This window comes from Molossus molossus, unplaced genomic scaffold (genome assembly GCF_014108415.1).
Source record: "Molossus molossus isolate mMolMol1 unplaced genomic scaffold, mMolMol1.p scaffold_m16_p_10, whole genome shotgun sequence".
NCBI classification, from domain to species: Eukaryota; Metazoa; Chordata; class Mammalia; order Chiroptera; family Molossidae; genus Molossus; species Molossus molossus.
In genome coordinates, this window is record NW_023425345.1 from 66,949,440 (window position 1) to 66,971,614 (window position 22,175).

The 22,175-nt window shown below is 42.9% G+C and overlaps 1 protein-coding gene across 2 annotated transcripts in view; it reads right to left on the reverse strand.

Annotated features, from left to right (window-relative positions):
* Positions 1–664: 664 nt before the first annotated feature.
* Positions 665–22,175, reverse strand: part of MSRB3 (methionine sulfoxide reductase B3) — a 170,322-nt gene continuing 148,811 nt past the window's right edge. Inside the window, exons 5-6 of one of the 2 annotated variants that reach the window (XM_036250649.1) lie at positions 12,618–12,715; positions 665–3,790 (exon numbers count right to left, since the gene is read on the reverse strand). In XM_036250649.1, the coding sequence (XP_036106542.1) occupies positions 3,626–3,790; positions 12,618–12,715 (263 nt within the window). In that variant the 3' untranslated portion in view covers positions 665–3,625. The remainder of the gene's footprint in view (positions 3,791–12,617; positions 12,716–22,175) is intronic. The other variant, XM_036250648.1, reaches the window with a different exon arrangement.

Consider the following 22,175-nt stretch of genomic DNA (forward strand, 5'->3'; position numbering starts at 1 on the left):
CTGACGCTGCAGTCTAGGGACCACATGTTTGGTGTGGGACCATCGTCATATATGTGGTCCGTCGCTAACCTACACATTATGTGGTGCGTGACTGGACACAGAAACTCTTGCATAGAGATGGCTCTAAGGTAACTTCATCTGTGAGCAATGGGGAACTTCTGAAGTATTTCCTTAGAGATCAATTGTTGACAACAGTGTAAGTTACCTGTCAAATTCTTTAGGACACCTAGGCATCGTTCCTATCCATAGAGTCATCACGACGAAACTCCCCAAAGTCCATACTTGAAGCACAAAAACATATATGAGTTGCTGAAGTTTCTGAGGTGAGGCGAAGGTTGAATAACTCTGCAAATGTTTCCCTTGCCTCCTATTTTTCGAATCCCTGGAGGCCTTTCCTGTGGCCTGGGGTGTGGAGAGCTGGACTCGATCCTACTGTCAGAGCCCCAGACGCAAAGGCCACGTGAGACAAAAGGCCTCCGTCAGACGCAGGTCTGTCAGCCAGGTAAGGAGGTCAACAGAGCAGCCCCCCAACAAACTCCAATGGGTGGTCCATGTCTCTCTGCTAAAAATGGGGAATCTTTAGGAATCAGACAAGAAAACATTTTTATAAAGAAATTTTATTGCATAGTTCTTGTATACAATAAACATAGGAAAAGGGTTTTTTTTTAATGAAAATTTCTCATCATTTTCAAAAGTCTTGAATTGTTGGAAGAAAAATTATTACAAAGCTATCTAAGGCAAAAATAATATTGGACCTTCCAAACAAACGATAATCCTTTTCATCAGATTCTGTACTTAAAGCAAGACATTTTCTATTCAATTAACACGGAAAAGCTTTTAAATTATTATGTCATTTGCATTAAGAATTTAAATGCATCTAAGAAGTGAAAAGTTTAAACACATAGAAATGTTCTCTACTATGGTATATACTGCTGCTTTCTTCCGATCCATTCTGCATGACTGTCTGGACATACTTTGTACACACCAGCAGAAACCTGCATCTCCTAACGGTGCAGCGAGGGCTGAAGCAGAGAGGGAAAGTCCCTGCATTTCCTATGCTAAATGGCATAGCTCCCACAGATCACATACACCTCGCCATATTGACTCAGTTCATTGCACTCCATATCCTGCAAAAATAAATCTAGTGCTCGACAGCTGACATTATTGCTCACTGACATTTTAGTAATATATTTCCTTAACATAAGACAGAAATACACTGGAATTTGATACCACTTAAACTCAAAAGCAATCTGGAATCAAACCACATGCATACACCCCACTTTTTTTTTTTTTTTTTTTCCGATGGATGTTACATTTTTCTTAACGTTGATGCTGGAAAACGTGGTAGAATAAAAACTGGCTTCCCGTGAAACAAAGACTAATGATTAAAAACAGAGTTGTTGTTTTTTATGGGTTTTTTTAGAGAAATGTTTAGCCCTATAATAAAAATGAAGGAACAATGAGAACCCAGAATCTCTGGGGAGAAGAAAGAAGCCCCTCGTTCATCTTCCTTGTCTATCCCAACACTGTGGCTCGTGTCCAGCAGACCCCGGGGCAGGCCACCACACATTACTGGAGTGATGTGAGAAGTGCTGTGTGCGCCCCCAAAGGGGACACTCACACTGCGACAGGAAATGTCCCGGGAGACCCATCTTTGGCCGTCTGCCTCCACAGGGGATCTTTGGGTCACTGGGAAAGGTTGGGGCTCCCTCTGTGAGGTTGGGAACAGCTTCTGAGATGGTCTAAATGCTGAGACTTCCATGATCTGAAATTTTATATTTCATTTTATATCTCATTTCTACAGGGGAGTGAAACCTGCATATGCCTGAGTGACCCCAGGGCCTGCGGGGAAGCACCTGGGAGCCAGGAAGAAGGGCATCACTCATCTGGAATTGCAAAGCTGTCGCACCCATGACCAGGAAGAGCCACCGGATGTCAGGGCCTCAGCAGGAAGTGGGTAGAGACATATAAGAATGTGGACATGACCACATGGACATGTCAATTTGTCACAACTTTTCATTTTAATGACTCATTATTTCTTTAAAATTGTCAAGTGTCCCTCTTTCTTATTTTTGTCTTGTTGCGTATAAGCAAAAATGTCAATTTTCGTAAGCTTTACAAAAGTAATATTTTTCAAAAACTACATTTCAGGATTAGCATTCAAGGCTACAGACACAAAAGACACCCGCCATCGACTGTACCTGCGCACCTGGCTGCGGCGACATCAGCTTGTGCACCGCGGCTCATGTCTGTGCACAACGACATCCTTTCTGCCAGACTGAATGTTAGACAGCAACCCAGCAGGGCTTCTCCGAGTAAAACCAGCCACACCGCTACAAAGAAAAATTTCTGGCTCTTAGCCCAACTGTTTCCATACCAATCAGCTAAGTCAACCTCCTTTCTGCTTCTTTCCATTTCAAATGCCTGGGTTTCAGCCTTTGAGGCAATTAGATCCAGATCAGTTTAATTTCACAATGCTGATCTTAAAAATTTTGCCCTGAGAGTGTCAATTATTTTACAAATGTTGTAAGTCTCCGTTTATACATGAAGAACAGGCACGGAGAGGCTAAATGGCTTGTCTCTGGTCACGTGATGGATCAGTGTCCAGGGTGGGATTCGAGCTCCTCACTATTTCTATTTTCACCCCAAGCTCTTTCCGGAGTCCCCCTGAACCTGTGCACGAAGTCCCTCCCTTTGGGTTCTGTTTGTCACTGCGGGGCCTTGTCAGCTCTCCGGGATAACACTGGCTACTTCACGAAGCACCCAGGACATCCTCTTTGGTCTCTGCTTTCTGATTTCTGCTGCCTCGCTGAAGTGCGTTGTTCCCCATGTGTGATTTTACACAGTGGAATTCACCACAATGCCCTTCCAGATACAGCCGCTGTTAGGTGTGCAGGGATGGGCTCAGAACAGGCAAAGGCAGGTGTTCTTCCTTGTGAACCCTGGACAAAGTGGGGCTCCACATTTTAGAGTTGTCTTACATTCCAGAGTTTTCAGTGGAAAATAAAGCCAAGGCCGAGCCGTGAGGTAATGTTTACTCCTCTGCCACAACACTTGGTGCACCCCCTCAGGTCTGGCAACAATTTAACATAAGGAAAGACTTTAGACCTTCACACCCTTTTAGTGAGAATAAACGACCTTAGCTCAAACTGTCCACAGAGCTGAGAAGTCTCGGGAGACATCACTCCATCCTTATCTGTACAAATGCCTCAGGGCCATGTGTCTCGCAGGTCTCGGCGCCCTGCACTTCTGAGCTCCGGTCTCTACAGTGCACAGGTCTCGATTTCACGTCTGAAGACCAAGCACCTCTGCCTCCTCAGCAAGGGGGAGGGGACCTCAAAAGAAGCTATGTGCATGAAGAAAATAATGCCGAAGGGTACTTAAGTGGCTTGGGAAGAAGCTTCACAGAGCTATGTTGGTTCACTACAGTTATAAACAGTTCTGGATCTAGTCAATAGCAAAATACACTGGTGGCCAGGGCCTCTGTTTAAGCAAAAGAAGAAATATATCAATAGCACAAAACTGCCCTTATATTCTTTTGAAAAAATATATCTAAGATAGACAATTCTGCATTCTGTTAACAAGCTGTGCACTAAGAGCACTTGTTCCCATCGCTCCCGGGACTCTACAGCTCCGTTCTGTCCGCCGGGGCTGGGCCGGGCGCCCCACTGCCCGTGTCGGCCCCGCTGCCATCGGCAGGTGTGAAGGACAAGGATGCCGAGTTGATGCAGTATCTCTTGCCGGTTGGACGGGGCCCGTCATCAAAAATGTGCCCGAGGTGAGCGCCACACTGAAAGAGAAGAACCAAATGTAAGCGAAAAGCGCGTACAAAGCAGGCTTTGAGCGGAACTCACGTTAAGGAGTTTGAATGGATGACCAGCCTGTAGAGAAACGATGGAAACCATCGCGGGTGATTTCTCATCCGCCTGTCAATAGCTGCAAAGACGGTTTCTGGCAGGCTCTGCACCACATGCTGAGAAGAAAAAGCACTAGAATTGTGCATATCAGAAATCATTTAGGAGCCACTGTATTGTTTGATCTGTGAAGTCTCTCAGCCAGCTGAAAAATGACTGCAGTAATTTTATGAATTGAGTTGACCCTTGATCTCCTCTTGTAAGAAACATGGCAGAATAAAATCTCTCCCCCCTGGCATTACTTTGGCTTTGGATGGGTGGGTTTCAGATATGCAGAAGTCCACTGTAAAAGACACTGTTTAACTGGCCATGACGGAGGTGATGTTTGCTTTCATGGGCAGTAAAACTTAACATCAGAGAAGCACTGGACGCTCTCAGAACCCAGCAAAGCGAAGGCTCAGTGCACCGGCCGCGGTCACCAGGACCGCAAGTGTGGCAAATGCAAACGCTGCTGGTCCACACACTCTTTTTTCTGGCTTCCCATAGGTGGAGCGCTGTGCCGGCGTCATTGCCCGCGTGAACTGTATCATCATGTGAAGAAGGAATAAGCTGTTTCGCTGAGATCCCTGCTACTGACTCCCTAGAAAGCTGGGGAAGGGGAAGAGGCGTGGAATCCAGGCAGATGGTGTTTAAGAGAAATGCAGCCCAGAGAAAATGTCTTGGAAAAGGCTGGCTCGCTGAAGACAGCCCTGCACTGCGGCTCCGCTGCTGGGGACGCTCCAGGAGGCCACAGCAGGGACCGCACTCACCCCTCCCCCTCCCTTTCTCCCAGGGGCAGGGTGCTGGCTGCAGGCCTCGGTGCACCCGCATTCCAACAGACTTCGAAAACACATCGTTAGTCATGTCACAAAGAAACCAAAGCCTGGGGCAAATGACTTCCATTCACTCCTTTAGTAACTATGTACGGAGGCCTGCTAGGTGCCAGGCGCTGCCCCAGACTCTGGAGACAGAGGACCACCCGGCCTCATGGAGCTTCCATTCTCATGGAGAGACCGATGATACAGCACAAGGACGCGCAGGAACTGTGAAGTGTGGCAGTGGAAAAAAGTGATACGAAGTGTCAGGAGGGGGGCTTACATTTTAGGTGTGGTGGTCACGGGCGGCTTTCCTGGGGTGACTTGGGCAGAAAGAAGAACCTGAAGTGAAGGAGTGGATATCTAGGGGAGGGCACTTCGAACATATGGAAGAGTCGAGATTTAGGGAAGAACATGAGAGAACAGGCATACGGATGATTTATTCATTCTTCTCACTGCTTGTTTGGTGTGTAAAACACAAATCGCAGAAAAAGAAAGTAGGAGCTGACAAGGAATAAGGGCTAAGATACCAAATGGACACAGTGCTCATTACAATGGCAAGAACTAGAATCTCGGTTTCCCCACGGAAAGCGCTCAACTCAACTCTCGAGGGTTCTCCAGTTATTAATAAATAGCACAAATAGCGAGTTCGACTACATGGCACTTCCATGTTAAAAGTGCATTCTTATTTTACTGCCAACATACTGTGTCAGCTTATTAAAGAACTAAAAACGAACCCTGAACTGATTTGATCTATTGCCTGGAAAATATGAAACAGGCCTAAAAAAACAACTCTTGCATTATTTTACCACATTCTATGCCGGTTTAGGTAATATCAAGGCTGACAGCTCAGACTGCTTTTCCTTTCTATAAACAATTGAGGCCAAAATTTCAGGCATCGGCAGCTAAGATGTATCAGTAAAAAGTGCATGTGCGCACCCAGTGGACACAGGAACACACCCATTTCTGCCCGAGGAGCGCGCAGGCCAACAGAACTGGCCTCTCAGGACCAGTCCATGCCCACAGCTGTGGGCTCACAGGCAGCTCCGGAACTCGATCACGTGGCATCCGAGAGGCGGAGTTTTCACATAAAAGCCTCCGATATATATATCTATATATATATTTTAATGAGTGAATACAACTATCCAGCCAAAATAAGTGATATAGTCTTTATTAATCATCTCTTGGGCGTATTTAGAAAACAGTCCTGTTTACCTTATTCCAAAAATAAAGCACCGTCAGGATATACCTGAAGCCATTCAGGAGTATTCGTATGGTCTTTATTTCCCAAATCATTTGTAAAAATTACAAATTAGGCAACAAAAACCATTTGCAAACAACTGTAGTGGGTTGAGGTGGGGTAGGGAAAGGTGTAAAACTGAGAATGACAGAGTCGGCATGCTTGCCACGGGTTTCTGGAAGATTCACACCCAGCTCAGATCGTGGAGAAAGGAGCAACGCTGCCAAGCAGAGCGAGGTGCCCATTTCTATCTGTGCCACCACGTACCGGCCCACCGCCCCAGCCTGCCCAGCCGAGAGGCCATTGTAGGAGGGAAGCCTAACCACACGGCACCCTGTCTGCATCGTCCCAGGAACATCTAGTCTCACATAAAAGACTGTTGCCGGGTTTCTCTTAAAAGTGCACAAGCCCTGAAGGCTCCTCCCTGGGAACCACATGGAGCCCATTCTTCCCGCGGCTGCGGCGCGCGAAGGCGGGGATGATGAATGGAAGTTGTCAGTGATGCGTTGTTTCTTCAGCCGCCCGCAAGCTCTGCCTGCCCGGCCCCAGCCAACTGGCAATGTGTCGGGCTCTCTCAGCACACCTGGTTGTAACTGAAACAAACTAGTTGCCCGAAATCTCAGAAACCTGCTGTTAATGATTTATTTCAGGGTAGAATCTTTGGTGTGCATTTTGAAAGTTGTTTTGAAGTGATTATGTATTTCTGTATTTTACAGGTAAAATACAAACTATGACTATTCTGAAGAAGCATGAGATAATTGTTCAAAAGAAAAAAAAAAAATTTAATTCCAACAAGAATCCTTTATTGCCCTGGCCAGTTTGGCTCAGCGGTTAGAGTGTCGGCCTGCGGTCTGGGGAGTCCAGGGTTCGGTTCCCGCTAAGGGCACGTACCTCGGTTGCAGTTTGTCCCCGGCCCTGGTTGGGTCGTGCGAGTGGCAGCCACTCGATGTGTCCCTTTCACGTTGATGTTTCCCTCTCTCTCTCTTCCTCCCGCTCTATCTGAACAAAATATAAAAAGTGTCCTCAGGTGAGGATTAAAAAAGAATCCTTTATCACCTAAGCCTCCCACTCAGAAAGTTGGCAACTAAAGAACCTGTAGAGAACCCAGAAGAAAAGTGACTGAGCATCCGATTTAACATAAAATCTGACTGCAGTTCCCAATCGCGGGCATAAGAAACACAAATAGTGCATTCAACACAGCTACATACTTCTGCACTGATGTATTTCCAACTGTCCTGGAGGGCTTTCTCCCAGCTAGCCCTGGGATGCTTGGGGCTTTATTATTGTCATTTTCTCTTAAGTGTTTGATCTGCAAGATGAAGTAGTTTCAAAGCAGGGCTTTCACACTTGGGCACATGGGGCAGGATGGGAAGGAGGAAAGAGTTTTCAGAAGAAAAGCAATTTACTTTGCCAGTAGTATCCTGTTTTCTCCTACCGTTATTGAAGACACTTGTGTGTAAGAAGGGCTCTTTTCCTCTGTGCTTATGAGATTAATCTTTTGCCAAGGAAATGATTGTAAAGTCACCAGTTTAGCATTATGATTTTACTGGAAGATCAAGAAACAGAGAGATGGGCTGTGAGTCTGAAACCCTATTGGAACACATGGGTATCTTTAATCATCAGCAATAGATGAGTTGTCATCTGCAAAAGATGAATAAGGTTTGGGGTTTTACCAAAAACTGCTTAACTTTTGAAAAATACTTTGTATTGATGGGTATTTACCTTTCTGTTGATTTGGCTGAGTTAGAAGAAATTAATAATGATCTAAAACAAACTTTTGGGGCTCAATCATAGGTTCAAGCAGTAGTAGCCGCGGTCATAAAGAGACTCCAACTTTGGGTAAACTCAGGAATCTGATGGTTTCCTTAAAGATTATTACAAAAAGTTATGTGATTTATTGGTCTCCCATTTGCTTTAGATGTAGAATTTTGATTTAAAGAAGGAAGTATTTCCAGGAGGACCTTCCTTCTCTGAACTACAGCTTAAACCATGCAAATCTTTGCACTGAATTTAAACTCCTGACAAACACTGATGAACGGGCTGGGGTTGGAGGATTAGGGAGAGCTGTCAAACAATTATTCCTAGTAGTCAGTGCAACTGGAATAGAAGCATGTATTTTATCGCTGACTGCAAAAGGTAAATTAAATAAAATTAAGGAATATTCTTGCCTAGCTGGTGTGGCTCCGTGGTTGAGCATCGACCCATGCACCAAGAGGTCGCCAGTTCGATTCCCGGTCAGGGCACACGCCCAGGTTGTGGACCCAATGGGGGGCAAAGAGGAGGCAGCCAATCGATGTTTCTCCTCTCATCAATGTTTCTATTTCTCTCTCCGTCTCCTGTCCTCTCTCTCTAAAATCAATAATTAAAAAAAAGGAATATTCTTTATAACTGAAAATTGTTAGGAAGTTGCTGCAGCCAGCCAGAAGGTGCTGGTGCCTACCAAAAGCAGGCAAATTTAAGATAAAAATCCTCTTTGGAAGAGATAACTGGAATATAATCCCTCAATTCAGTAGGGAGAATAGTAAAAGAGAACAAACATGATTGCAACAAGACCTGGAAGGGAACAGTGTCGCCCAGCTCCTCCCAGCAGGCCCCTGGCGGAGTGGGGAGGAGCCTGCACCTCCCTGCTGGTCTCGGGGCTGCTGACCGGGCTGCTGACCCCAGAGAGCGAGACAGCGAGAGAGCAGGCAGAGTGCTCGGCTCCTTACACAGCGATTCTTCCAGAAGGGCCTGGCTGCAGTGTCTCTCCGAGAAGTGGAGACAGCACTGAATCAAGCTTAACTTTCTCTATAAACTTTTACTACAATATTACTAGCTAAGAAGTCACTGGACGCATGGGAAAACTACAATGCAGTGTGAAGAGGTGGTAGGTTACGGCTCCCAACACGCTCGCAATCTCTACCCTGAGGCCCAATTCACTGCATGGTGGGTATGGTGTGATCCATACCACAATTTTTAAAAGTAAGAATAAGAATACTAAATATTAAAGCAGAATTAGGGACCAACAAACTAAAAAAAATGTCGCCATCCTGCCCGGCAAGCGGGCGGAGTGGACTGGTTTCGCCCCTGGAAGGAAGTTCGTCTGTATAAGTTGGCAATAAAAGAGGCTGTTTGAAAACTGTGCCCTTACTACAAGGAAAGAAGTGCTTCCCGTAACAGGTCCGACTGAGAATGTCTATGAGATGCTAAAAGCATCTAGCAGATTCTTCATAACACAAACCACACTGGTGCAATTCAATCCGGAGAAAGAATGAGACGTGAATTCAAAATACAACCTATTTAGAAAGAGGAGTTTCCCACACCCTATCATATCAAAAAAAAACAAAAAGGTGGGACAAGTTGTGAGCAGGGGAAGAGACGACACAAACGGAAAGAACAGAAGGCAAAAGAAGAGAAACTGATCCTGGAAACGTGTGTTTAAGAATGAGAAGCTAGGAAGTAAAATACAAGTGGTTACTCGGGTATGGAAACCATTAAAGCAGGGGTTTTTTTTGTTTTGTTTTTTTCTTCAAGTCAAGATAAAAAGGAAAAATGAAAAAATGGAAAAGAGAAACTAAAGAAGAGTGTAAAAAAGGAAAATAAGCTTGTGTGTGAAACACAAATGAAGAGGCAGGGAAGTGGGTGGAGGCGCTGACTCGGGCGCGGCCGCTGCAGCCGGACGGCCCTGGTCCCGCGGGGGGTCCGGCCGACGGTCACTGCGGGCTGGAGCCCGATTATTTCATACATGGAACTTACTTCGCAAAGCATGTTTTACACATGCCTTAGAGGAACACATTTCCCTCCCTCTTCTCTTTAAACTTAAAAAAGGGTCAAACACTTTTTAACTATTAGAAGTCAAGGTGGTGGAGAAAGAAGCGGAAAGGGATCAGGTCAGTGTTAGCTCTTCACCAAACAAGATAGAAGCAGCCACCCGGGCCTTTACCCGAGGGCGGAGAGCTATGGCTGGGTTAGCTTGATGTCCTTCTGTAAATTCTGTCTAATTTTGGCACAGTTTGTGGGTTTCATTCCTCTTTGGTCACCCTCATGGTCTTTTCTTTACTACTACTGATGTTATCTCTGTGGCTGGCACAGAGAAAGGAGAAGTTTATTTCAACTGTGACTTCTAAGAATGAGTTACAAAGCCACCAGAGTGTAGGGCCTTCGGGAAAGCGTTTTTGGGTTTTTTTTTTAAATACTCACCCGAGGATATTTTTCTATTTATCTTTAGATAGAGAGAGAGTGAGAGAAAGAAAAACATTAACGTGAGAGGGACACATCGACTGGTTGCCTCCTGCACGACCCCGACCAGGGCCAGGGACAAACTGCAACCGAGGTACATGCCCTTGGCTGGAATTGGACCTGTGACTCATTGGTCCCCGGCCGACGCTCTACCACTGAGCCAAACCGGCCAGGGCAGGAAAGTCATCTTCTACCTCACTTTTTTCTGTGCCTTCTTCATGAGACTCAATGTTTGAAAGGGGGTTCTATGTGAAAAAGGAGAGTGGCAGTCATATAACAGCCTTTAAGAAAGAGTAAAGAGAGAGAAAGAAAAGAAAAACTATTAGCCTTAAAAGAGGCTAAGTATTATGTATGTACCGGTTATAAATTACTATGTATCATCCTACCAAGTTGCTATTTTGTCAAATATTTTAGATTCCTGGGTAGTTATAATTTGTTTTTGTGGCACTTACAGAAATATCAATTAAAATTCAATTGGATTCAAAATTGAATTGAATCAACTAACTTCTGGGGGAATCATAGGATTTTTTTCAATGTGACTATCTATCTATCTATCTATCTATCTATCTATCTATCATCTATCTATCTATCTATCATCTATCTATCTATCTATCTATCTATCTATCTATCATCTCTCTATCTATCTATCATCTATCTATCTATCTATCTATCTATCTATCTATCTATCTATCTATCTATCTATCCATCATCTATCTATCTCAGCACTGTAAAGAGCTCTGGAGCTAAAGACCCAAATTCAATCTCAGTTCTGCCCCTTCGATCTATGTAAATGTACATAAGTGTAATTATCCACTTTGTGCCTCAGTTTCCTCAATGGTAAAATGAGAGAGAATGATAGTATGTACATGATAAGGTCATTTTGAGTATTATCAAAGGAGCTTTTTCAAAAATATATATGTTTTTATTTATTTTTTAGAGAAAGAGGAAGGGAGAGAGAGATAGAAACATCAATGTGAGAGAGAAACATCCATCGGTTGCCTCCTGCACACCTCCTACTGGGGATCAAGCCTGAAACCTGGACATGTGCCCTGACCGGGAATCGAACCAGGACCTCTCAGTCCATGGGATGACACTCAATCCACTGAGCCACACAGGCTGGGCAACCAGCGGAGCTTTTAAAAATGCTGATGTTCAGGCCTCAACCCAACCAATTAAATTGGAATCTCAGGAGGTGAGACCCAGCTTCACAAAGTTCTACTATCTCGCTTAGAGACTCATATCTGAGAAACAAGAGTGAACTGAATATGTGACTTAGATAAAATAAGTAGTCTGCTTTTCAAAGGAGAGGATAGCTCTCATACTTGAAGACAGTACACTTGCCAACCTTATTTAAAAATAAAAAAACAGAAATCCATCAGATGGTTACGGTCAAACCAAACTCCCTCCCCACTTGGTAGTAAATATGCCACCTACTCCCAAAACTCTGGTGCCTGACGGCGGGGTTAAAGGGCGGGCAGAAGAATGCCGCGAGAGGCCCACGTGGCAATCACTCTGCTATTACAGCGGCCCGATTGTGCCCCCTTTACCTCTGATACACGCAACAGACATCCCCCAGCAAAATACTCTGGAGCATCAACGAATGTCACAGTACTCAGACCTCACGCTTCACGTCCTTGAAGCAGACAGAACAGGGCTACCTGCTGTAGCCTAGAATGTGTGCTTGCTCTTCTGTGGACAAGAAGGTTCTGGCTATGTCTCTAGGTTTAAGCGCAAAATACCCACAAATTTAAGTCTCTTGACTGGGCTGACAGATTAACTATTTCTCCCCCCTCCTCAGCACATGCTCCTTTTCTCTCTCAGAGCCGGCAGAGTAAATCTGGAGAGCAGAGTGAAAGGAATTAATCAGAACGTCCTTGGAAATGAGGATCAGTCGATATTCCTGGAGAAGGAGAGCAGGAACTACCGTCCTGTGTTTATTTCTGCCCTGCGCTCACACAGCCGACCATGGGACTTCCTCTTCCTGCTGCCATTCTCCACCTCCCTCCTCACAGCCACTCAAGGGACGCTGTGCTGGGATCTCTCCACTGTGTGCGGATCGCTGCTGTTAGAAGTACCAGGACTGAACAACGAGTGCGCAGAACTGCAGAGGGAGAAGGAGGATCTAAACATCACATTACGTCAAGGCCACAACATGAAATCTTCATATGCCTAAGAACAGCCCATTGCCCACTGTATTGAGTCAACTGACAATGACTTTTGCTACCAGTTATTTTGTCTAGTCATATGTTGAAGCCAATGACTGACGTGTAATTGGACTTGCTAAACACTTGAAGACTGAGACACCATTAAAACTTCATCAAGACTTCACTGCCTCGCTGGCCCCTTCATGATCATTCACTTGCTTTAATTGCTGCATTTAGCAAGACCGGGAGTCTTGGAAGTCTTTTCAACGCAGACTGAGCCTGGAGTTTCGGGGTGGGGGTAACTGACCTGAGAGCAGCTTGTTTCCACCCGGTGCACCCCAAAGGAGAAGTCGTCTGTGAAGGTGATGGCATCAGAACTGATCACATCGTGGAAGGCGGGCCAGCCTGGGGCAGAACAGGACCAAGAACCAAACCGGAGAGAGGAGAGAGATACAAAACCTTGGGTTAGAATGTAACTTTAAAGAAATACTAAGCAAAGAGTGGAAATCCTTAGTATATAAATAATGTTTACCATTTTCAACCTGAAAAAAAAATGTTAAAAGCTGAAAGCTAATATAATTTGCAAGAGTGCAACTCTTTTTTAAGAATAACCTTTCCTCACATTCGGACTACAGTCGCATTGGGATTTTGTTTCATGAGACATTCTTAGACCATCCAGTGGTTTCCTAGAGCATCCTTGGACTTCCATAGCTCTCTCTTCCCTCTCTTACGCTCAGGTCACTGGGCGTGGCCCTGAAGCACTATGAGTCTTACAATGTGCCACTTTCCGAAATACGATCCAATTGGTCTGACTATTAACTTTTCAACTATCCCACACTTCTTTAAGAAGTGTGCTTTTTCAGTACTTAGTTTGGATAGTTAAAATGCTAAACATTTAATATTCTGCTGTTTTCATCTTCATTTAATTCCTCAGGATGTGGGTATCTGGAAAGTGTTGCTTCTATGTCTTACACGGGCAAGAGGTTTGCTCACTTCATAGAATCATAGAACAGTGTTCTTCAGGCATTTCTGGGTAGCACCTTCTCTCAAATAGCATCTTGTTCCAATTTTCATTTATTCTAATGATTTTTAAAATATGCACACAGCTTTAAGAAACTCAATGGTAAATGGACCATAAGATTGTACAAATGTTTATGAGTGTAAAGTCAGGTTTTATGTTCAGTACTTATGGACCATAAGATTATACAAATGTTTATGAGTGTAAAGTCAGGTTTTATGTTCAGTACTTATGGGCATGTTTTTACATGTTTCCCGAAAATATGTTGGGAGTTACTGAGCTGAAACCTGCATCCCCAAAATGATGAAAGAGGTGCGATGTTGCTGAATTACTGGTGCAATTTTTTTCTTTTTCAGAAGCCAAATTTATTCCTGCAGAAAGGAGGAAACCCTTTAAAAACATGGTGCTTTGTGTTAATATACCTATTGAAAGAACACAGAATGCAAACTTCAATAATACAACTTCCAGTTTCAAACAAAACAAATTAGCTCAGGCCAAATTTTTATAAGAATTCTCTCAAGCTCCCCATTGTCCACTACACAACAATACAGCTTTCACAGTCAGTGCCCGATCTCACTCCCCGACTTTGACCACTTTCCAATTCTTTGATTTGAGTTCAAGATTGCTGCAAATCGCTAGGAAAACCTCACCCTCCTAGTTTTAACATTCCACAAAAATTAATTATGCTAAGACACACCAGTATTCTTTAGAAAACTCAATTTTCCCTATTGTCTAAATTCTAAAGAGAATCTGAACATATTCTAGGCTACAGTATTTGGTTTATAATGATTACCTGACACATTTAGGTATCCTTCTTTGTTCAATGACTGAAGTGCCAATTGCTAGTAAAGAGAAGTTTAATGGTGTTTGAGGACACTGAAAAATGTTTTATTTATGAAAAGAGAGAGAACATTCTGTATTTTTTAACATCTCATGTCATAATTCATTTGATTGCAGTGTATGACAACTACTATTGTAGGGGGACATAATTGATTCAGTAGAAAACAGGTAACGAATTAGAAGTGTTTGTTTTTTTAACTGATTTTAGAGAGTGAGAGAAGGGAGAAAGGGAAAGAGAGAGAGAGAGAGAGAGAGAGAGAGAGAGAGAGAGAGAGAACAAGCGAGAGAGAAACGTTGATGTGTTGTTCCACTCATCTATGCAGGCATTGGTTGATTCTTGTATGTGCCCTGACTGGGGATAGAACCTACAACCTTGGTGTATTGGGAGGATGCTCTAACCAGCTGAACTATCCGGCCAGGGCTTGTTTTATTTTGTTTTTAGTTTACCATAAAGCTGTTTCTACCCCCTACACACATACAATTTCCTATTTCTAGAATTAAAAATAGGTACAGAGAGATGTGTGTGTGTGTGTGTGTGTGTGTGTGTGTGTGTGTGTGTGTATTTCCCCTCCCATGCTACCCCTGTGTCATATATCACTCATCTTGTTCCGTTAGCTCACTGGCTTTGTGACTGGCTCGTTCCCATGCTTCTCTCCGTGCCTAGGTGGCAAGCACTCTGCAAGCAGAGCCTGAGCTCAGCGAACCCAGTGCGCTCACTGCCTGTCCTGGAGCACAGCACACAGGCACGGCCCAGGTGTTTGTTTGTCTGCTTATTATTTTAATCCTCACCCCAGGATATTTTTCCATTTATTTTCAGACAGAGTGGAAGGGAAAGAGAGAGAAAGAAACATCGACATGAGAGAGACACGTCGATTGGTTGCCTCCTGCATGACCCTGAGCAGGGCTGGGGATTGAACCTGCAACTCAGGTACTTGCCCTTGACCGGAATAGAACCCAAGACTCTTCTGTTCATGGGCTGACCCTCTAATCGCTGAGCCAAACCAGCCAGGGCACTCAGATGTTTATTAAACTGATTTCCAATGAGCCTTAAACAAAAAAATGGGATGAATGATTGTGCTGCCTCACAGAGTTTCACAGGAGAGAGGGACTATAACCATACTCCTCTTGTATGGACTAGATGAAGACTGCTGGTTTCTCATTGGAGTATGCAACTTGACTCAATCACCATTAAGCCTCTTGATGTAGGTAAAGTGGGCTTATTACTGATTTAGGATCATAAGAACATGAAGTTTGAGGGTAAGGCCTTTGCCCCTGTTACAGAGGCATTGGTCCCAGAGTCCAAACTAGAAGTGGGTATTCTGACTCTAGTCTAGGGCCCTCTTCTCATGCTCCATTTTCTTCCTCAGCACAAGGCTGAGAGGTCATTCACTTGAACACTCTAACAAGAAGGAGGGGCAGGTTTTAAGAAATCTGTTCAGCTTCGGGTCTGGATTAGTTGGTAGTTACACTGCCACCTCAGTGGCCTCGGGTAGAGCCATTGATGAATGCAGCTCAAACAGTATGGTTCTCTCACCTTCTAATGACCAAGCTGCTCAAAGGGAAAGGCCAAGAGTAATTAATTATATAAATGATGTGATCTAGTTTGGGACAGAGATAATTTTTTAATTCATTTATCTAAAACCACACCATGACTTAGAAGCTTACCCTTAGGCAATTATATTGAGAAAATTGTCCATTCTGTTTGGGGTTTCTTAATACTAATTATTTATTTTCAATTGTGAATCATTGCTGACAAAAGACTTTGGGGAGGGAAGTGAACTGCTTTCAAATGAGCTACGAAACTATACAGCTATACATTTTGTAACCATGAATTAAATATTTATATAATTTTACAGAAGACTATTCAAGAACAGAGTGGAGGTTCTCAAAAGATTTTAGTGCTTCCAGGAAAACTGTTGACACTTGAATAGTTTATTTGTTGTTTACCATGGCGTTATTTAAACATCAAAAGTTCCTTTAAAAAGAAAGGACATTTCTCTCCAAACAGGATATACAAATGGCTAAGAGACATATGAAGAAATGCTCATCATCACTAATCATCAGAGAGATGCAAATTAAAACAACAATGAGGTATCACCTCACACCAGTCAGAATGGCTGCTATCAACAAATCATCAAACAACAAGTGTTGGCGAGGATGTGGAGAAAAGGGGACTCTAGTACACTGCTGGTGGGAATGCAGACTGGTGCAGCCACTATGGAAAACAAAATGGTGTTACCTCAAAAAATTAAAAATTGAACTTCCATTTGACCCAGTGATCGCACTTCTAGGAATATACCCTAAGAAGCCTGAAACACCAATCAGAAAGAATATATGTACCCCCATGTTCATAGCAGCACTATTTACAATAACTAAGATCTGGAAATGGCCCAAGTGTCCACCAGTAGATGAATGGATAAAAAAGCTGTGGTACATATACACAATGGAGTACTACGCAGCTGTAAGAAAGAAAGATCTCTTATCCTTTGAGACGACATGGGGGGACCTGGAAAGTATTATCCTAAGCGGAACAAGCCAAACAGAGAAAGACAAGTATCATATGATCTCACTTATTTGTGGAACATAATGATCATAACAGTCTGAGGAATGGGGTAGTCCCAGAGACGTGGAAATGGGGTACAGACTGACAATCTCCAGAAGAGGGGTGGTGGGGGAGAGATAAACCACAGAACTTATATGCATATATGCATAAACAACGGACATGGACAACAAACTGGGGACAGGGCAGGGAGGGAGGGAGAGGGGGGAATCAGTGGGGGGAAAAGGAGAAACATTTGTAACAAAAATTAATAATAAAAAAAAAAAAGGACATTTCAAAACTTCTCCAAATTCACAGTGCCCCTTTTTTTTTTTTTTTTTTTTTTTTTTTTTTTTTTTTTTATCCTCACCCGAGGACATTTTTCCATTTTATGTTCAGGTAGAGTGGGAGGGAGAGAGAGGAACAGAGAGAGAGAGAGAAACATCGATGTGAAAGGAACACATCGAGTGGCTGCCACCCTCACGACCGACCAGGGCCGGGGACAAACTGCAACCGAGGTACGTGCCCTTAGCGGGAACCGAACCCGGGTCTCTCAGGACCGCAGGCCGACGCTCTAACCGCTGAGCCAAACCGGCCAGGGCCACAGTGCCCCTTTTCACTGTATTAGAAATGTAGTTTTCAAAATGGAATATTCTACCTGTCACCCAAATCTTCATTAGTGGAGACTTCCAAGGGAAACCACGTTGAGGACTATAACCCCGTGTGATGAAACGAACACAGTTCAAAAGAGAGTTATGGCCAACCTCACCAGTGAGGTTAACATGGGGGAAGGTTGAGTTCTTTTGCTAGGTCTCCCAAAAAAGTGTAGCCTTATAGAAAGAGAATCCATCAGAAAGGTAAGTCCTTACTGACAATCAAACGAAGAAGGCCCTTCGCCCAGGAATAAAATGTCTAATGGCGGAGAAGCCACAGCGATGACAGCACTTTGAAAGCGAAATTCCCTCATCATGTGAAAATATTTAAAGGAGGAACTCTTCACTGCTGTAAAAATCCTCAAAGGAAACCCTGCCCCCACTCCTACTAATCAGGAAAGTGCTTCAAAGGGTGATAGGCAAAGACTGAAGCAATCTGGGTCTTGTTGAGAAAACTATCTTGAGCAAGGGGGGGCGGTGTTTATGTCAGTTCTGACATTAAAGAAAGATCATCCATCCTCCTTTCTTTAGGATTTCCCTTTTGGTCTTCTCATCTAACAAAACATTATTAGTTTTGGATGCATTCCATGCACTTTTTAAAAGAAAAGCCGATTGAAAACCTGTATAAACAGTTGGCTCATCCCACCCCAATCCATCCCTTTGTCTCTACTAGATGAGGTTGGATTTTGGGCGTATTATTATAAAAACTGTACTTTTAAAGATATCAGCCTATTATTATCAAGCATATCTTATATTCAATAAATAGCTTTTTCCTTCAAAGAATTCTCATCTCTGGATACAAATAAATACAGGTACTACAGCTAAAGCAGTAGCTGTTGGAAAAGAGCAGTGCGCCTTCAGTTTTGTCCAACCATCATGCCAAATTAACCTGTAGACACAATACTGCTGGTGTAAAGTGAAGCAAATCCAGAACATACTCATTTACATCTTAAATATAAGAGCAAGTGACCTAGCTTGTTGTAACAGCAGATTCTGAGTGTTTGCTAACATCTACACTAGAATGATCTTTTTTAATTGCAATAGAAATAATTATCCCCTCTCGTTCAGAATGCGGCATAATTAAAGCTGCTCTGAGTCTATTTGAACCCATGATTGAATAATGACATAGCTCTCCACAAGCAGTGTTCTGTTGACAATTTTTTAAATGTTTCACTCCAACCGCCTCCTGAGAAAAACTTTGTCAACTCTCTAGCCCAACCTTTTCCTACTTCCTTTCAAAAATCTTTGAAGTTGTTAAAACTAGCAACAGATTATGAACCAGTTGAAGCCAATTCCATCTGTACCGTGTCTGGAAAATGTGGCCCTCGGTCCCCTATTCTTGATTTAACAAGAATTGCTATCTATGCAGCTTCACTCCACCACATCCTCCCCTAACACCCAAATAAAAACTAGCAACCTCAGTGAGCTGGCTACATGACCCATCAGTAGAACACAGCAGAAAGTACCCACAACCAAAGAATTCACTGAACTGAAATGTAATTACAAATATTATGTTACTTTCTAATGCAAAATAAGTTTGAGCACTGTAAATCCCACCTGGGCTTGGGTGACGGTTTAATAATGATGGTGTACATTTCAGTATGGTTGTGGTTAGACAAGCCGGAGATTTGCAGATCTCTATTTTTGTGTGTGTACCAATTCTCACAGCTCTATAATTCCAGGACCATATTTCAAAATATGTAGCTTTTAGTTTCTCTGAAGCCAGAATCTGTTAATCTCATGGACCACAATTCACCTCGTTAGCTACCTCAAACCAAATAATAAAACTCTCTATCAAGACCTCCTGCTAAAAATAACTGTTTGGAGCTTAAAGCTCTGACTCTTCTTGTTGTTGTTAATCCTTACCCAAGGATATTTTTTCCATTGGTTTTTAGAGAGAATGGAAGGGAGGGACAGAAGGAGAGAGAGAAACATCGCTGTGAGAGAGAGACGTTGACTGGGAATTGAACCCGTGACCCTTCAGTACATGGGCCAGCCCTCTAACCACTGAGCAACACCAGTCAGGGCTAAAGCTCTGATTCTTGACAAATTATTCACTTCAACTGACATTTCAAGTATAACTTTGATCTCATTTTTAAAAGGATGATTCTCTATTCCCCCTCAAAGACCCAAAGTCTATATAGTAATCAACCAAATACATGCATGTAGTAGAAAACCAGGTACTGCAAGATGGCTCAGGGAATTATTCCCTTTCAATTCTCCCCGCTCCTGCAGACAACCGTGTTAACAGGGTTTTGGTTTAATTCTAAAATACATATGCTTATGCTGCTATCTCTTCATTTCTTCATTTTAAATCAATACTGTCCAATACAGTTGCTACCAGCCACAGGTCACTGTTTAAATTTAAGTTAATTAAAATTAAATAAAATTAAATGTTCAGTTCCTCAGTCGCCCCACATTTCAAGTTATCAATGGTTACATACAGTTAGTGGCTACTCGCTGAACAACACAGACACAGATACAGAATATTATCATTTCCATGGATATAAAAATGTCCGGATTGGACGATGCTGTTGTAAACATTATAAACTGACTCCCTCTTTTGAATGATGAAGATTTAGTATTTATACTTACACTAATATCCCATTACCCTTCCAATTTTTAGTAGTTATATTATTTTTAATTCTTTTACCACCTTGTTTGGTAATAATGTCTTCCCCTTGAACTAAAATGTAAATTCAGTAAGAGCAGGCAGTTTGTTTCATTCACCGCCGTATTGCCAATGACATAAAACACCGCCTGCAACATAAGAGGTATTGCAAAAACGATCGGATGGACAAATGAATGCACGACTGTCCTGTAGCTTAGTATCATTTGCCAATCCACTCAAGAAGATCTTCCCCTCACCTATCCCCATTCCAGTGCCTAACCATGATTAAGTCTTCTCTGCTTTTACACAGATTGATTCTAAGGAGTTAAAAACTAGTCCACAGCGTTCGTACCATTATATGCAGAGCTAAAGAGTTCTGGGATTATATTTCCTTCTCCAATGGTCCAATTGTCGGATCCCAGGCTGCCTAGAGCCAAACAGATTTTCCTTTTTTTTTTTTACACTGCATCACATGTTAAAAGGCATGCCATATTTTTTTATCTTTTGTTTGAACCATGACTTTATTATACAATTGTACAAAATTTTTCTGTAATTCAACATTCTAATTTTTGAAATTTTAATTACAAATATTTCAAACATATGCAAAAGTATACAGTATACCTGGTAGGGAAAAGTAGGTTTATAGTTGTTAGTATGGAAAACAATACAATTAATAAATAATAACCAAGAATAAACTTTGTGTTTCACATACTCACAACTGTAAAGCTACTTTTGCCCCACCCTGTAGTATAGGCATTCATGATTTAACAGATATTAGGTACCCAGATGTAACAATAATAACATTCTTTTCTATAGTTGCTACAGATTTTTATCTTTTTCTAATAAAATAGAACGTTATGAGGTCTGCCTCCAATCTTCTCCCTACTCTTCTGCCTCCTGGTGCCCCAAGGATAATTGTCTATGTACCATGCCCACACATGTTTCATTCATTGTCTACATATGTCTATATCCATAAACAATATAAAATGTTAAAAAAAATTTATATAAATGAGCCCAGCTGATGTGGCTCAGTGGTTGAGCATCAACTCATGCATCAAGAGGTTGACAGTTCAATCCCGGTCAGGGCACATGCCCAGGCTGTGGGCCGAATCCCCAGTGGGGGCCATGCCAATCCATGTTCTCTCTCATCGATGTTTCTCTCTCTCTCCCCCTCTCCCTTCTTCTCTCTCTAAAAATTAATAAAGAAAAAAAATTATATAAATGACATTGCCTCCCAAGTATCTCTTGGCAACTTATTTTTTCACATTATTCATGGTCTCTAGCTGTTTGTTTTTACAGCATCACCTTATTTTATAATGGAAATAGTTCAAATATCAATATTTGATATTTGATATTGAATTAGAGAGAATATGAATTAGAGTTCTTTTGAGTTTTTCTTTTTTAACTTTTTTTCTTTCTTGATTTTAGAGAGAGAGAGAGAGAAACATTGATGAGAGAGGACATCGATTGGCCGCCTCCTGCATGCCCCCCACTGGGAATCAGGCCCACAACCCGGGCATGTGCCCTGACCGGGAATCAAACCCGTGACCTCTTGGTGCCTGGGTCGACGCTCAACCACTGAGCCATACCGGCCAGGCTTGAGTTTTTCTGTTATTCTCTAAAATATCTCTGACTCCTTTGAGGCAATTATTCTCTTTATCTTGATTTTTATCATTCATGCTTTTGGTTTTCTTCATCTGTCTCTGGTGATCCTTGATGGATGCTGTCTATTTGTGCAGCTGGTGCAGGCTTCCTCTGCCGGGTGCGCGAGGGCCGTCTGCTGACTGCGCTCTCACTGGACGGGGACGCTGGCCGTGGCTCTGGCTACACCATGGTCGCCTGCTGGCGTGTCCTCGGTTCCCTGAACACTCCAGCGGGGAAGGGTTTACCCTGGAGTACCAACCTCACTAGCTGCCCCGGTTCTCCTAGACCGGCTGTTCAATATCTTAGGGAAGCAGTGCTCCGGTTAATTTTTTTCCTGTGAGTAACTGACAACCTGTCGTTCTAAATATGAAGGTGAGGAGGATGGAAGGAGATAGAAGAGGGTAAAGGAGGGGTAAACGGTGACAGAGGAGACTTGGCTGCGGGTGCCGAACACACAGTACAAAATACAGATGTGTTGTAGAACTGCACACCTGAAACCTATACCATTTTATTAACCAATGTCACCCCAATAAACTCAATTTCTGAAAATCTGAAAAATT